The sequence below is a fragment of the Thunnus albacares genome, chromosome 20 (genome assembly GCF_914725855.1).
Source record: "Thunnus albacares chromosome 20, fThuAlb1.1, whole genome shotgun sequence".
Taxonomy (NCBI): Eukaryota; Metazoa; Chordata; class Actinopteri; order Scombriformes; family Scombridae; genus Thunnus; species Thunnus albacares.
The window spans coordinates 25,335,444-25,350,831 of record NC_058125.1 but is presented as its reverse complement, the minus strand read 5'-3'; the positions used below and the strand labels follow the sequence as shown (position 1 = coordinate 25,350,831).

The 15,388-nt window shown below is 40.8% G+C and overlaps 1 protein-coding gene across 1 annotated transcript in view; it reads left to right on the top strand.

Moving 5' to 3' along the window:
- Window positions 1-352: 352 nt before the first annotated feature.
- The window catches only part of aatkb (apoptosis-associated tyrosine kinase b), a 65,811-nt gene continuing 50,775 nt past the window's right edge, over window positions 353-15,388 (top strand). Inside the window, exon 1 of the mRNA XM_044337387.1 lies at window positions 353-871. Within this exon, the coding sequence (XP_044193322.1) occupies window positions 790-871 (82 nt within the window). The 5' untranslated portion in view covers window positions 353-789. The remainder of the gene's footprint in view (window positions 872-15,388) is intronic.

The window sequence follows — 15,388 nt, the reverse complement described above, 5'->3', positions numbered from 1 at the left end:
AACAAAAAACAGAATAATTATCTTGTTAACCGCAAAAAAATCGATTCTTCTCCTCATGTTTTCAGCCCTACCAAGCTCTGTGTTGAATATTTCAGTCAGCTGAACATGTTCAAGCAGCTCAGTAGCCTATCCACAGCCTCTAAACCCCCCTCCCTCCCTCCCCCTTGCAGACAAGAGTGCACAAAAAAAGCTCCATAAATTCTATTTGGGCGCATTACCGAGCAAGATGGCGCTCTTACTGTCAGCACCTCGGACAGCTCCCAGCGGCTCTGACAGAAAACGGAGCGATTGATTTTGTGGGTTTTTTTTTTTTTTAATTTATTTTTTAAATGTTTTTATTTATTTGCAGAGGTGTCACGTGTCTGATCTCGGTCGGTCACAGCTTGTGGATGATGTGACTGCGTCCAGGTGTCGCACGGAGCTGTTCGCTGCAACCAGAAAAGGGGGGGAAAAAATAATTTGTGGATCAACTTGACTGCTATTAAACCGGACTTTGTCGCCTCCCTTCTCGTCACCCTTCTCCTCTGCAGTCAATCTTAAACTATAGGTGGAAAATATAAAAAAGATAACCTCGGCCTGCGGTGACTTTATACCAGAGGAGGAGTGCGCGTCTCTCTGTCAGCATCTGTCTTAATCACGCCGGTGTGAGGAGGAATGGACGGGCGCGTTGGGAAATCACCAGGGGCCGGTTCGGAAAGGAGAAATGAAGCTGTGTGCAAGAAATAGTGTTGCCTAGTTCGTTGAAACCTCCGAGCAGTTTCTCTCTTTCGGTTCTCACGACGCCGGTTAATGAAGATGTTGGTGCTCCTGATGGTGATGTCTTCAGCCGTTTTCAGCCCCGGCTCTGCCTTCAGCTCCCATTTCAGCTCAGGTGAGACGACATTCCGCTGCAACCATCACTGAATAATGCGCTGTTGTTGGAAGTCCCGACACCAGTTGTCTCAATAAACGCCGACACATTTTTATTCTATATATTCATAATTATAATGGCCGACCGGTATACATGGTTACACCATATAGAAGTGATGTAATCTGCAAGCTCTGCGTGTCCTTACGTGTGTGTGTGTGTGTGTGTGTGTGTGTGTGTGTGTGTGTGTGTGTGTGTGTGTGCGTGTGTGTGTGTGTGTGTAGGTCTGGGATCAAACAGGAGGAAGAGAGAAATAATGGCGCAAATGTAGCTATAATTTGCCAATTTTTAAAGTTCAAAGACGTACAGCTCCAGTAATCGTCCCCCCTCCGCTCCCCTCCCCTCCCCCCCTTCCTGCTGCTCAGGTCAGAGGGTCAGCTGAGCAGTTTAAAGGTGCAGCACGTATAAAAAGTGAAAAGCAGGAGGGAGGTTTAAAAGTGAATGAAGAATTGTGGGAGTAGAGGAGCGGAGGCTTCCTCTAATTGGAGCAGCAGGAGGATGTAGCTGGATTTATCCAATTAGTGCTGGAAAAAAAAAGAAGAGGATTATGAGAGACAATGAGCGGAAGAGGCAGACTGCTTCATTGTTTCTCACATCATGGTGAAAAAAAAATCAGAAAACGCTGGAATCTTCATGTAAAAAAAAAAACCAAAAAAAAAAAAAACAGTGTTATTATGCAGCGTAAGCATCTACTGGCCTGTCATTCAGGTGGTTTCTATGGCAACCAAAAGGTGCAGCAGTATGTGGCTTTTTTCCATCTCTTTCTTCCAGCAGTGGATAGAAAAAAAAAAAGGATTTTTCTCAAACAGTGCCAAAGCGTTTTCAAGAGTGATACTGACATCGCAGCGAGGATACTGGCTTGCTTTTTTTGGGAATAGATTGTTTCTGAGATTGCCATGCGGCGCACACTGTGCCATAAAACACAAGCCAAATGTACATGATGCTCTTGTCTTCCACTCGATATCCTCCAAATACGCTCGCTAGGTCTCTGCTGCCTTTCCTGCAACGACTACCTTGGTTTCATAATGCCCTCCTGCCCTTTTCAAATCAAATTAATTGAATTGCATAAATCCTCTTCTCCATCCCAGCGTTTTAGTCTCTGCAGCAGTTGGTTTGTACCAGATGAAACCAAATGAGGAAACAAAGCTTACCATGATTCTCCTTTTGCTCCAGAAGACACAGATTTTTCTGTCTTTTCTGTTCCTGTTAGAAATGTTTAAACCAACACAAAACCACAGATTTATTTTAAATAGACAATGTTTGGATCCCAGTTGGATCTTTTAGAGGTAAAAATCCTTCATCAAACTGTTGTCTGTTTGAATTCATGTGTAGTTTGGAGTGAGTGTGTGGGTGTTTATATAGTTTTTGGTGCTGTTGTAAGTTGTTATGGAGCTGACCGAGGTGCTGAAATCACACTGATCGGTGCTCTTGTGTGGAGTCAAAGTGGAACGAACAGGATAACGGGGATCATTTCAAGGGAAAATATTGGTATTTTTCAGGCTGTCGTAATCGTATCCACTCCGACTGTGGTTCATGCTAACTTTTCTCTCACCAAACAGGGACTCTGCTCAAATGAAGTATATCGGGGCAAATATTATGAGCCTCCTAAAGCTTTCCAAATAAACTTCAACATTTGCGTAAATAATTTCAAAGGCTAGTCAGTGTGAATTAACATAAACACAGAAAATAGTCCCCCAGGATTAGCTATTGTTGCTAACTACATGTGGATCTTCCAAGGATGCTAATCTGCTGCTATTGTTGCAGCTCTCAATACTACTATACTGGATACAAACACTGTGCATGTCTATAGACGTGTGTTTACTGTCCTAGTATGTCTTATTTATATTAAATGTTTTGCACACTGAGGCAGCAGAAACACAACTTAGTTCTGCTGTGCGCTCCTCGTTGTGGGGTCTTGAATGACAATAAAGCTCAGTTGTTGTCTTCCTTCTCAGTACTTTTAAAAGCAGCACTTATTCAGTATAATGTGGATTTGGCATAAAACGTAAGACTTTTCTGTGCAATTGAAATATTTCAACTGAAGTAAGTGGCACATATTTTTCCAGATAATGTGGCTCTTTCTAGTTCGACATCAAATCATGTTGATCACAAAGCTTTTATCAACTAGAACCATCATTAAAACAGTGCATATACGACTGTGTGAGACCCTGGTAACAGACTGCTAAAGTTTTACTACAACAGGAATCAAACAATCACGGTGTTTTATCTCCTAATCCTCCCATTGATCACCTCTGATAGTCTGACGCAGGCGGAGAGTTTCAGCCTCGCTGCTGCCGGGATTTTTCTGATGCAGGATATCTGCAGCAGTGCCCCTGAGCAAGGTTTACGAGCCTGTCGCTTCCATCTTGCCCTGTTGCAGGCCTGATTAATGGAGTGAATGATGGAGAGTGACACCACTCACTTGTTTAGATCTCCTCTGTGCTGCTGCTCCATCTCCTAAGTCAAAAAACACCAGACTTTTAAACGTTTAAACCTTTGAACCACAAATTGTTTTCCCCTTTCTTCCCCTTAAAGTAATAATAATAAGAAAGTTTATTTGTATAGTATAGTTTTAGCCAAACCAATCAATAAAAACAAAGATACAAGATTAAAAGACATGGCAGAAAATCATAAAACATGCATAAAATGAATTTAAAAGATGTCAATCACAAGAAATATAACAATAACCAGCAAGTTCTTGTCTGATGTCCTCAGGTGAACACAGGTTGGTAAGTAGAGAGTAATCTGGAGTCTGGCCATGAAGAGCTTTAAAAGTAATCAATAAACTCTTCAGATCAATCCTAAAACAAATAAGTAGTCGGTGTAGTGATACTCCTGGCTCTGGTTAAAGTCAAGCAGCTGCATTCTGAATTAGTTGGAGCCTGTTGAGTGTTTTCTGGTTTTACACCCGTTAAAAGATCATCGCAGTAGTGCAGCCGCGAGGGAACGAGGGCGTGTATGTAAGACGTGTTCCACATCGAATCTCAGTGATATTTCTCAGATGGTACAAACAGAAGTAGACAAGCTTGTTAATGTGATAATCAAAGTAGTTTTAAAACTGGAAAAAATCCTCTTATTCCCGTCTGACACCATCCTAAATATCATCTTGTTCCAGCTCTTCATTGAAGCTTTATTAGGTTTAAACTGACTGAAATCTTCAAACCCAAACATCGTGTTTTCGTGGCTGCGCTGCTCCATGTTCAAATGGAAATATTCTAGATGTCTTGTGCATCATTTTACACACATTTCCCCCCAAATTCAGCCTGGCATATTTGGTATTTATGGATATGATCTCCACTTCTATAAGGAGAAATTCTGAGGGTTTAAATCATATTTGGCTGCACAGCATGACTGTAGCTACTGATGGCACAGTGGCGTTTAAGGGGTTAAATGCAACATGAAACCGTATAAACAGAGCGATCAATAGACATGCAGTCATGGGTGATCAGGTGGCTTTCTAGGATTTTCTTTAGTTTTATGGTACATTTCTGGTGATTCATATTTTCTATGAATTGTTGTTTTTCCATTTGTATGTTTTTGCATATTATATGTATTCTGGCTGCACAGAGCTACATCTTCCAGGTTTCATTTGGCCATATTTTGTTTGCTGGAGCGTCTTTTTTGCACAGATATGTTGTGTTCTTTACGACTCTGGTCTGTTTTAATCGGCTTATTGACGATCTTAATGAAGTTGTGAGGATGTGAGGACAAGAAAATGGAGGCAGAGAAGTAGCCTGATGGAGCTGAGAACTGCGAAGGAGAAAAAGATTAGAAACAACAAGGAGAAAGAGAGAGAGAGAGAGAGAGAGAGAGAGAGAGACAGAGGGAGAGGCGGGGATGACATCACAGCCCAGTAAAGGCAGGGCTTGGTGTCAGTGGTGATGATGGTGGTGGTGGTGGTGGTGGAGGGGGTGATTTTACTGGCAGTGCTGGCTGGTTTCCCAGGCCCCAGGTTATCCATTTCACATTTCTCAGTGGGCTCCTTGCTGCGCATACAGCGGCACATTCTAATTATATGGACACAAAACAGACAAGGAAACAGGACGTTGGTGTGTGTCTGAAAAAAACCCAGTGGACCTGCCCTCTCTTCGGGCTATTGCTAAACCACCAGGTCCAGGTGCTGGAGGACACAGGCAGGGAGCTGGAGGAGCAGGTAAACCCAGGGGGAGAGAGGGGCGGCGGCCTTGGAGGGATGTAAATAAGAGCAGATGTACAGAACTGTAGAGTTGTCTGTGGGTCTTTGCCCTTCATAAAGAGAGAGAAAACTAGGTTACAGTCAAAGCACAGAGATGGGATTTGATAGAGGAAGTGATAAAACAGTGCATTTTATTCGTACAGTGCACTCAGAGTCGCTTTACATAGATAAATGAATTGGCAAAAAAGACAAAAAAGACATTTAAAAGTGTCAGTCAGCATCAGTGAAAATTGAGGAGGGTCGCAGAGTGTTAAATGTCAGTAAAGAGAAAGCTCCAGAGGGTGGGGTGGCGAGGAAGAAGGCTCTGTCACCTCGGGTTCGGTGTTTGGTCCTTTTTTTTTTAAAATCAGCTGAGCAGAGGTTTCGTGCAGCGGTGTGATGATGCTAATCTGCAAATAAAGAGATTGCATCATTTGTGATACAACAGATTTGTGATGTTTTGACTGAAAGGGAAGCTCACAGAATAAATTATGTACCGTTGGCAGGCTGCACAAGCTTCGGCTATAAATTGGATTCATGCCATTTACAGCGATTGAACAACCTCTAAAAGCTTTCTCCTCTGATCTACACCTCAAACCTTCCTGTTAGGGACAACTCCCCGACACTCGCACTGATCTGAGAAGATGAAAGGACTGTTGTGGTCTTAAGTTGTGAGTATTTGCCAGCATGAGATGTTTTTTTTTTGTTCTCTTTTGGTTTTCTTCTCTGCAGTGATTTTCTGTTTCTGCAGAGCGACTTGTTCAGAACATAATCATTCCCATTTTGAAAGGCCCTGAGTGTCTTAAGTGAGGCTGCTGCAGATATGCCTCTGATTGCTAATAGTGTCTGCACTCTGAGAGAGCTTCTTTGTGTGTGTGTGTGTGTGTGTGTGTGTGTGTAAGAAGCCTGAAGAATAATTGCCTCTGATTGCATAAAAAACTGTTTTATTTGAAGGAAACAAACAGACTCTTTCTCCTGCGTCTTCACCAAGTAATTCCCAGCTGTTGTGATTCAGGTGGATTTTTGTCGCCTTAAGGTGAATGAATAAGAACATAAACATCCCCACATCCTTGCATCAGAATATTAGATGCACACATACACACACACACACACACAAACACACACTCCACTGTGACATGTCAATGGCTCGATGCAACACAGACAAAAGAGCCGTTCACTGTTTTGCTGAACTTTTATCGAGCATCATCATTTAAAATCTGATCCGCAATCAATTCTTCTCGTTTAGTAGATAATTTTATAAAGCAGGAAATATCAAAAGAGCCTTGAGAAAAGACAGATATACTCACGTGTTTCAAGTAGAGAGACACAGTATCTGTGTGGCTGCACTGATTATTTTAATTATCGCCTAATCTGGTAATTACTTTTTCAGCTTTTCCAATAATTGCTGAGTGAAAAAAGATCAAAAGTTCCCAGAAGCCGACGTGATTTCTTCCAACGCCTTGTTTTGTCTGATCAGCAGACCAGAAACCAAAGATATCCAATTAAGAATAATATCAAACTGAGAAAATCCTCACATTTGAGAAGCTGGAAGGAGAATATGTTTGGAATTAATTGATCATAAAAATAGTTTTTTCTGCTCATTAACTAATTGGTTAATCAACTAGTAGTTTCAGCACTAAGCAGAAACATCACAGACCTTTTGCCTAATTCAGACTCTTTTCCCCTCAAGTATTAATGTAAATATTAATTAACACTTAAAAGCAAAACTACGTAACATCTGCTGAGCAGCTGCAACAGCAGCCTCTGCTGCCACAAGTGGTAATTACAGGACGCTGATAGATGTTTCTGCTTTCAGATATTAGATATTATTGTACTGTTTCCTGATTGCTTTCAGCCATATTGGAGCTGTGTTAAGTTACCGCTGATGAAAACATTTCTGTGAGTAGCGTGCAGATGCGTCTTCAGCTAATAAGCGACAGCTGAGTCGCCTGATGAGCCCATTTGGTGAATAACAATCACTTGTTATCTCGCCAATGTGTAACTATATCGTAATCAACAGAACTAAGATACATACTAGCAGCCCCCTCTGTGGTGTGAGAAGATGATGTGGATTGTAACACAAGTCAGTCAGTATAACGCTAGATGTTAGCGACTATATTTTAGCACATAGCTGCTGCGGGTTCACATGTTGACGATCATGGAAATAAGATCAGCCAGAAGCACAGTGAGTGACAGCAGTAAGTGTTGAAGTCTTTTCCCCTTCAAATAACATGAGGGAGCACCCTCACGTTACAATAGTGCCGTACCCTCACTGCAGGGTAAAACAAGTTGTTTACTGTGCCATTTGCCGAAAATGCACTAAGAGCCTGTCGTCTGCAGCTTACTGTGTCTGTCTCTGCTTGTGCTGTTCCTTTCTAGCTCCAAATCTTGTTGTGTCGACTTGTTTTTATTGAAAAATGGCGCTAATGAAGCTCCGCTAACTTAAGTTGCAAACATGTTTGTTAGTGTGTATTTTAGTGTTGTATATGATGTGGATATCGGTTTCAGAGTTTGTTGTTTGAGATTTTTATGGTGTCGCTTTTCTCTTAAGTTTATTTGTTTTATGTGTTGTTATATTTTAGTTTGTTTTAGTTTTTAACATCTTAGGAACAAGTTGGAAATATGTTTCCTCACAACTTCTTACTCCTCATGTGATGTTGTGATGTGTTATGTTGTAGATCCCTGACTTTTTATTTTTGAATCTTCAGGTTAAGATTAGGTTTAAAAACTGTAAGGCTGCAACTTACAGTTATTTTCATAATTGATTAATCTGTTGTTTATTACTCAACGTGCTCAAATGTCTTTTTTTGTCCTGATCAACACTCCATAACCCATTGATATTAGTTTACTATCATCGAGGACTAAAGAAACCAGAAAATATTCACATATGAGAAGCTGGAATCAGAGAATTTGGATATTTTTTCTTAAAAAATGACTCAAAACGATTGATATAATCAAAACTGACTGGCATTTAATTTTCTGTCGATTGACTAGTCAATTAATTGTTGCAGTTTTGAATTCCTGATAAATTCAATTGTCTATCTTCTCAATACTTAGCAGCACTTATTCAGTATGATGTGGATGTGGCATAAAACGTAAGCCCTTTCTGTGCAATTGAAATATTTCAACTGAAGTAAGTTGCACATATTTTTCCAGATAATGTGGCTCCTTCTAGTTCGACATCAAACTGTGTTGATCACAAAGCTTTTATATACTGGAACCAGCATTAAAACAGTGCATATAAGACTTTGTGAGACCCTGGTAACAGACTGCTGAAGTTTTACTACAGCTTTTACTACAACAGGAATCAAACCGCGGCGTTTTATCTCCTAATCCTCCCATTGATCACCTCTAATAGTCTGACGCAGGCGGAGAGTTTCAGCCTCACTGCTGCTGAGATTTCTCACACAGGATATCTGCAGCAGTGCTCCTGAGCAAGGTTTACAAGCCTGCCACTTCCATCTTGCTTTGTTGCAGGCCTGACTAATGGGATGGATGATGGAGAGTGACACCACTCACCTGTTTAGATCTCCTCTGTGCTGCTGGGCCTGGATCGCTGTCTCTGCAGCTCCTGATGAGGCTCACAAAATTTCCCAGTGAAAGTCATGTTTGATCAGAGAGATTGTTAGGTTGTTGACAGAATACATGGCAGGACTAATGGGTGTTTTGTCCTCTGAGCCGGCTGAAATAGAAGTATGTAGAATAGGAGGGATTGTGAGTGCTTTTCCGTGATAGAGTTTCAGCACCACGGACAGCTCTCACAGTGAAAACAAACTGCAGAGAGCTAAAGAAGAAAACAGAGGACATGTTAGAGATTAAAGCTAGTATGAGACTTTACATAATTTGTGTAAATAATACATCTTGGTAATAGTTATTTCAACCCCATTCATTTAACATTAAGCAGCATTTAAAGAATTAATTAGAAACATAGCTGGAGTCCTTATTTCCAAACAGCAAATCAAATCTTTGCATAAAGCGATAATGTTTCGTTCTATCATAGTCAGAGCAGATGGTCACACTGAGCCTGATTGCATCCTGCTACACAACACAAGAGCTACAGACTCTGAACAACAACAACCATTAGCTTTCCTGCTTAAGTTTCCTTCTCATCTAACTTACAGACATGAACACACATCTTTTCCTGCAGCTTAGCTTGTTGAACGAGTCACCAAAAGAACATTCACCGGGAAAAAGCGCATCACTAATATCAGTTGGCAGGCTAGATAGCTAATTAGCTGCTCAGCTGCAGCACATTAAACAGCATGTAAACATATCTGCAGATATCACTTTGAAGCCTGCCAGCTGCTGTCAATCAAACACAGACACCGACACGCCGTCCAGCCGGCTGAGACAAAAAGGAGTATTTTTGATAAAACACAAAAACACAAAACTATTAACAATAAATCTTTATATTCATGTTGACATTATATTTGCCCAGCAAAAGAGGGATGATTGTTTGAAGTGTATGTTAATATATTTGGTAACACCTATAACAAACATCTATAACTGGTGTATAAAAAGTACATGAATGCTCGATAACACAGTATAACATTGTGAAAAATCATGTAATGTTTTCAGTAGGTTTAAACATATGATAAACTTGTTAAACTACCAAAGATGTATTAATAGATATATTTACAACTATTCATTAACTGTTTTATATTTATATTAACAATGGCACAACCACATTAAAGTGTATTTTAACACCATTTATTTGCGATATCTTACAAAACTATATCTTTTTTTTTTCTCCCGTTGAGAAAAATGTCCTCAAAAATGTCCTTCCTGAGCTCTGCAGAGACCACTTGAATCAACCATATTGTTTTTAATTGGGTTTCTCATTTGCACTTTCAGAAAATGTACCATACTGTATTTGACAATATTTACTGCCATCATGATATAACATTACATAGTGAGGACTTTATCTGTATTGCCCTCCTTCCACAGTTGTTGTAATAGTCTTGTGTAATCTCCGACACGAGAGCAGGAAGTGAGATCCCAGATATTTATTAATCACATCCGTCATTCTCTCTTTCCTCCGGTGCTGATACGTTCTTGAAAAGAAGAAAAAAATACAGACTGACCATCTCTTCAGTGCCTTCAGTTCTAATGGCTGCTTCACACATCACACTAATACTTTTTTATAAGATAAAATATCAAGCTGTGGAAAAAAAAACAATTTGCTCTGCGGGTGAAATCATGCAAGCTATTATTTATTTTATTACTTTGCTTGTCCATGTAATTATGAGCGCACGAAGGGAATAATTTCATTTCCTGGTTCCTATTTTAGCCTCTTGGCATTAAGGACAAATTGATTTGCTGTGGAGTGAAACACAGTTAGAGGCGTCCAGTTATCATCTTTACTCTGTTTAGTCTGTTTACACAACAAGGCTGATAAACTAGACTGGAGGAGAGTCAACAGATGACTGGAAGTTCTGCACTGATGGGCTGATTCAGTCGATACAGAGTGCTGTTGATGCATTTCGCTCCTGTTTTTCTCTCCGCTCGGTTATTTATCATGAACCTTTTTTTTCTGTCACTCTTCTCTCCTGTGTGTCCTCAGCTGTACTTTTTTTATTGTTTCTCTCTTTCTAAACCTCTCTCTCTCTCTCTGTGCATCACTATCTTTATATCTATTCAACTCCATTTTCTCTCCAAACTGTCCTATTGGAGGCCCTGCCAGTCCCTTCAGCATCGCAGCAGGCTGTTAAGCCGGTGATTTAGAGGGATTCGTGGCGGGCTGCGCTCCCCTGGCTGAGAAATGGATTGATTGGTTCAGACTCCAATTTTTTCCTGATGCAGAGAGAGAGAGAAAGAAGAAGAAAAAGGGTTTGTGTTGACAGAGGAATGAGGAAATCAGCCTGATAGCTTGATAGATCTGGAGCTCCTCGTACAGGTAGACGGGTGGATAGGTGTTGGTGCCTCACAGATCAGCTGATCTACATGAGCGCCATCCACACATCCGTTCACATCTGGTTTCATAACGTTGACAGATATCAGCAGAGTTATTTCTTGCCTTTGTTCACTCTGCAAGTACATAATGTAGAGCTCGCTTCATGAAAAATTAAGTCAAAGTTTCTTCAACTGGAAACATAATCTTAAAGGGGAACTCGCCCTACTATGTTACACGTTAAAGTCTGTTTCCAGGCGTTGGGGAGAACAACTGCCTGAGTGAAAAAGTATATTAAAGCCTTTTGTGTTTCCAGAGGGAGCTGTTGTGTGAAATCTGATAAATTACCTGAAGTAACGTCACTTGAGCGTCAGTTGGGGCTGAAGTTTGAAAATGAAAACATCTGGGGGTGTGGAGTCAGAAAACAGTGGGACCTCTGTAGCTCCTCATCTCTGCTGGAGGCTAGCAGCTCCAGGCTACATTAGGTGCTACTAGCATAACACATTTTTCCTGGTCTGGTTGCATTGTGGGTAATGTAGGCACCAGGTGTTGACAAGGAAGCAGAATGTGTGGAATAAAAAAGATGAAGGTTCTGCTGCATCGATTCTGATTTTTTTTATTTATTCTATTTTCTGCATTTACTGAATATACACTTATATCAATCTTGCAAAAGACCAATTATGATGAAGTTAGAAATGCCTTGTATATTTCTCAGTAATGGAATGATCTACTTAAAATTATGTCAAGAGGTTGAGACATGTAGCACCACAAGCTAGCAAAGTGTTCCCACAGATGCCCAGTAATGTCTGCCTTACACAGAACTACTCTCCGGAGACTGAAAATGTGATCACTGTTATTAGTCTTTGGAGCCGTTTCTAAACAAACTAACGTGACCAAACTCTTCATAATGAAGGAACATGTCACCCAGTGCAGCGGTGTGGCTCATTGACATGTTTTTCGTAGTTTTTGGACAATAAGTGAGGTCTACGGCACAGAGAAATAAGATATATCAGTCTTTGGATACACACATAATACTTGTTAGTAGATCAGTTTGTTGTTGGTTCGTCTCTGCACGTGAGATTTGTCGACAAAAAGAAAAATATAGAAAATCTCCAGACATATCCTTTAATTCCATGGACCTGCTTGGTGAATGAGGTGCTTTTTATGATGCACTATGAGTCAAAATAATACAAATCTGATTTTCAAAAGCTTTCCTGTAGTTGTATAAATGTTCCGGCCCTCAATCGTTTGCCCTGAACTATCAAACCGCAGACCTCACATCTGATTAGTCTAAACCACCGAGCGAGACGAGAGATGCAACATGAAGTAATTGTTTATGTGTTTTTTTTTTTTTTGAAGAGATCCACTTTGAAACATGTTAGTTCTGCCGGGTGGTTGACCTTTAAGGTCAGTGCCACTGACCACCCACACAGCTGATACGCCAGCAGTTGCGTCAGAAGCGATAACGCCGAAGACAGACCGTCTCCGTGGCAACACATCTCGCCGAATCAGTGTTGTCATTGATTACAGGTTAATTCAGCTTTTTAGAGTCGCTCGACTGATCAAAGTCTGAGCGGAGAGGGTGAAACAAGTCTCTCTCTCTCTCTCTCTCTCACAAACAGGCTGCACGTGAGCAGACAGACGCGGCACGTGAAGCGGCTGCAGCTGGAGGAGTTTGTTTCTTCATGTTATGATGGGAACTGACAGTGAGGAGATACCCTTGAGTGTGTGTGTGTGTGTGTCATCTCCTTACGCATTCACCACAGAGTTTATAAATGACAGTGTAGTGTATCGCTACATGTCGGTATGAGATGCAGTGAAGAACCGGGAAAGAGCATCTATGTTTGTAGTTGTAGTTTGTGTACATATGTGTGTGTGTGTGTGTGTGTGTGTGTGTGTGTGTGTGTGTGCGTGGGTGGATTTGTGAGTGTTTGCACGTTGTGTGTGTGTGACAGCATTTGCTCCAGTTTCTGGTTTTTGGCCGTTTCCTCCCGTCTCATCTCAGTCACAGATGAGCTCATCCAATATTCAGAACATCAGTCACCTCGGCTTGGATCAGCGATGCCTGTTCGCAGCCAGTCGAGTCCGGAGCTGGACGGTTACAATCCCCCAGATACACACACACACACACACACACACACATACACACACACACACACACACACACACACACACACACACACACACACACACACACACATACATACACACACACACACACACACAAGACATGTAAATACCACGCCCGAGCATATAACGTGGGAAAATAAGACATAAAGGGAAAAAAAGAAGAGGTTATAATCTGTGTTTGAATTGCACGTGTACATCACATGTGAAATCTCTTTTATGTATGAAAATAAATTCTTAAAACAACAGTTCAAGTGACTATTTTAATGAAATACAGTACATTTTGTCAACTTTAATGCACAGTACCAGTATCTAGTTGTCCAGTGTGCACAAATCTGTAACTGCAAGTAGAAACCAGTAGAGATGATGTCCTTAATTGGAATCAAGATGAAATATTCATTAAGTCATTAAGAGTAATTACAATGAGAGAGACAAGGCCGTGATGTTTGCAGGGGATTTGTCTCCAGCAGTGAAGGCAAATTAAATGTCATCTTAATATATAGTAAAGGGGTGAAGGGACTCGGTTACCGCCGTTAGTACCACGTATGGCCTTTGTGTGATTTGCATTCTAGTTATTCATTTATCTGTGCAGCCGGAAGGGAAGTCGCAGCAGCAGCAGCAGCATGAAATCAATGATCTGTCGTCAGTTGTTGGATTTTTTTTTTAGGTCGGATTCTTCTTTTTCTTATTCTTTTGGGTTTTTGAATCCATCTCAAAAAAGGCAGTTTTCAGTGCTGTTTATGTTTTGGTTTTTGTTAAACCTGCATTCATTTGTTTTGCCACCTGGGTTTTGGTTAGCACAACAAGCCGGAAGACACAACTATGATGTGTTTTTTATCTTATGAAGTTGTTATTGCAGATGGATTAGAAAAGAGTCGCCTATATCCACCAGACACGGTGCAAAGTCACATTTGGAGTCGTCTTTTTGGGCCAACTGGCAAATGTTAAGTCCAATATTCACTCTTCTTTTAGCTCCGTTTTAGTCTCCACCAGCTCCTGAGAAAGATTCCTGTCTCTTAAGCAAATGGATGTTGCACTACTAGTCACTGACTGTAACGAGGGATGTTGCACGTCAAGGTTGAGGTTGTAACCTCTAAGCCATGAGGGAGCTTTAGCTAGCGGCTAACTCTGTCTGTCTGCCGTTTTTTGGGGCTGGGAAGTAGCGTTCAGTGGGTTTTTATCAGAAAACAGCGGCCTGCCTCTGCTTGAAACTAGGTTAATGAGAGCGGCGTAGGAGCCATTTTCAGTTATATGTTTGTTTTTTATGTTTACACCTCCGACCACCAGGCCGAGCCTCCTCGGTTTTGGGATAATAGAAGGTTGAAAGCTTAAGGATAATCGAGGTTAATTAGCTTCGAGTGTTGCTGATTTGTGAGAGAGGCATATTGTTTTTGATTGTACCTCATGCCGCACTGTGCCCCTGAGTCTTTGTTTTTACCCAATTATTTTGTGTTTGCACTTTAATAATTCATGTAAAAAGGCTACTGTGGACAATACTGGATGATCAGCAAGTGGTGAGCTGAAATAATCTGTATAACAATGAAATATGAACTTTTGAACATTAAGCATTTTTTTTTGGAAGCACGTTTCACCAAAAAATCTAACAGTAGCAGCCCCTCAGTGGCTTTTTAAGTATAAAAAACAGTCACTACAAGCTATTAGAGGGAATCAAAGCAGTAAAGTTGCACAAAACACATAGTTATTCAGGCCCTTGTTAACATAAAAACAAAGATTAGTGCAGCTTTAATGTTACAGAGAGTTGTACCAGTGTTCACCAGGAGGTATACTGGTCCAGTTTAAGCACTGGTTATGATACAAACTGGTTATGTAAAAAAAAGGATCATTATGAACAGTCAACATAAAAAGAATTCATAACATATTTTATGTCTTTGAGCGCTCTGTTCATTGTGTATACATCCAGTCTGTGTTTAAATATACACTCATGTAAGAAGCTCCATATAAATTATAAATGTTGCTCGTATTATACACACATGTTCACTGGAACAGCTTTATTATTTGCCTCAGCATGAATCCAGATGGTCACAGTTGCATAAAGCTACATTTTTCCTCATATAAATACATATTCCAGCTCTGAACGGGTTGGTGCTACAATTATAGGTGCTATTTCCTGCTAAAAAACACTCTCAGATACATAATGTTCCCGGCGGTAAAGCTATTTTACATGCAGCCTCACACTGACATGAGGCAGCCTGATACACTAAAAGTGTCTCCATGGTAACCGTGCTGCTAAACCGGCACACAACCGGGGGGGCACTTTAGAGAAGGACTG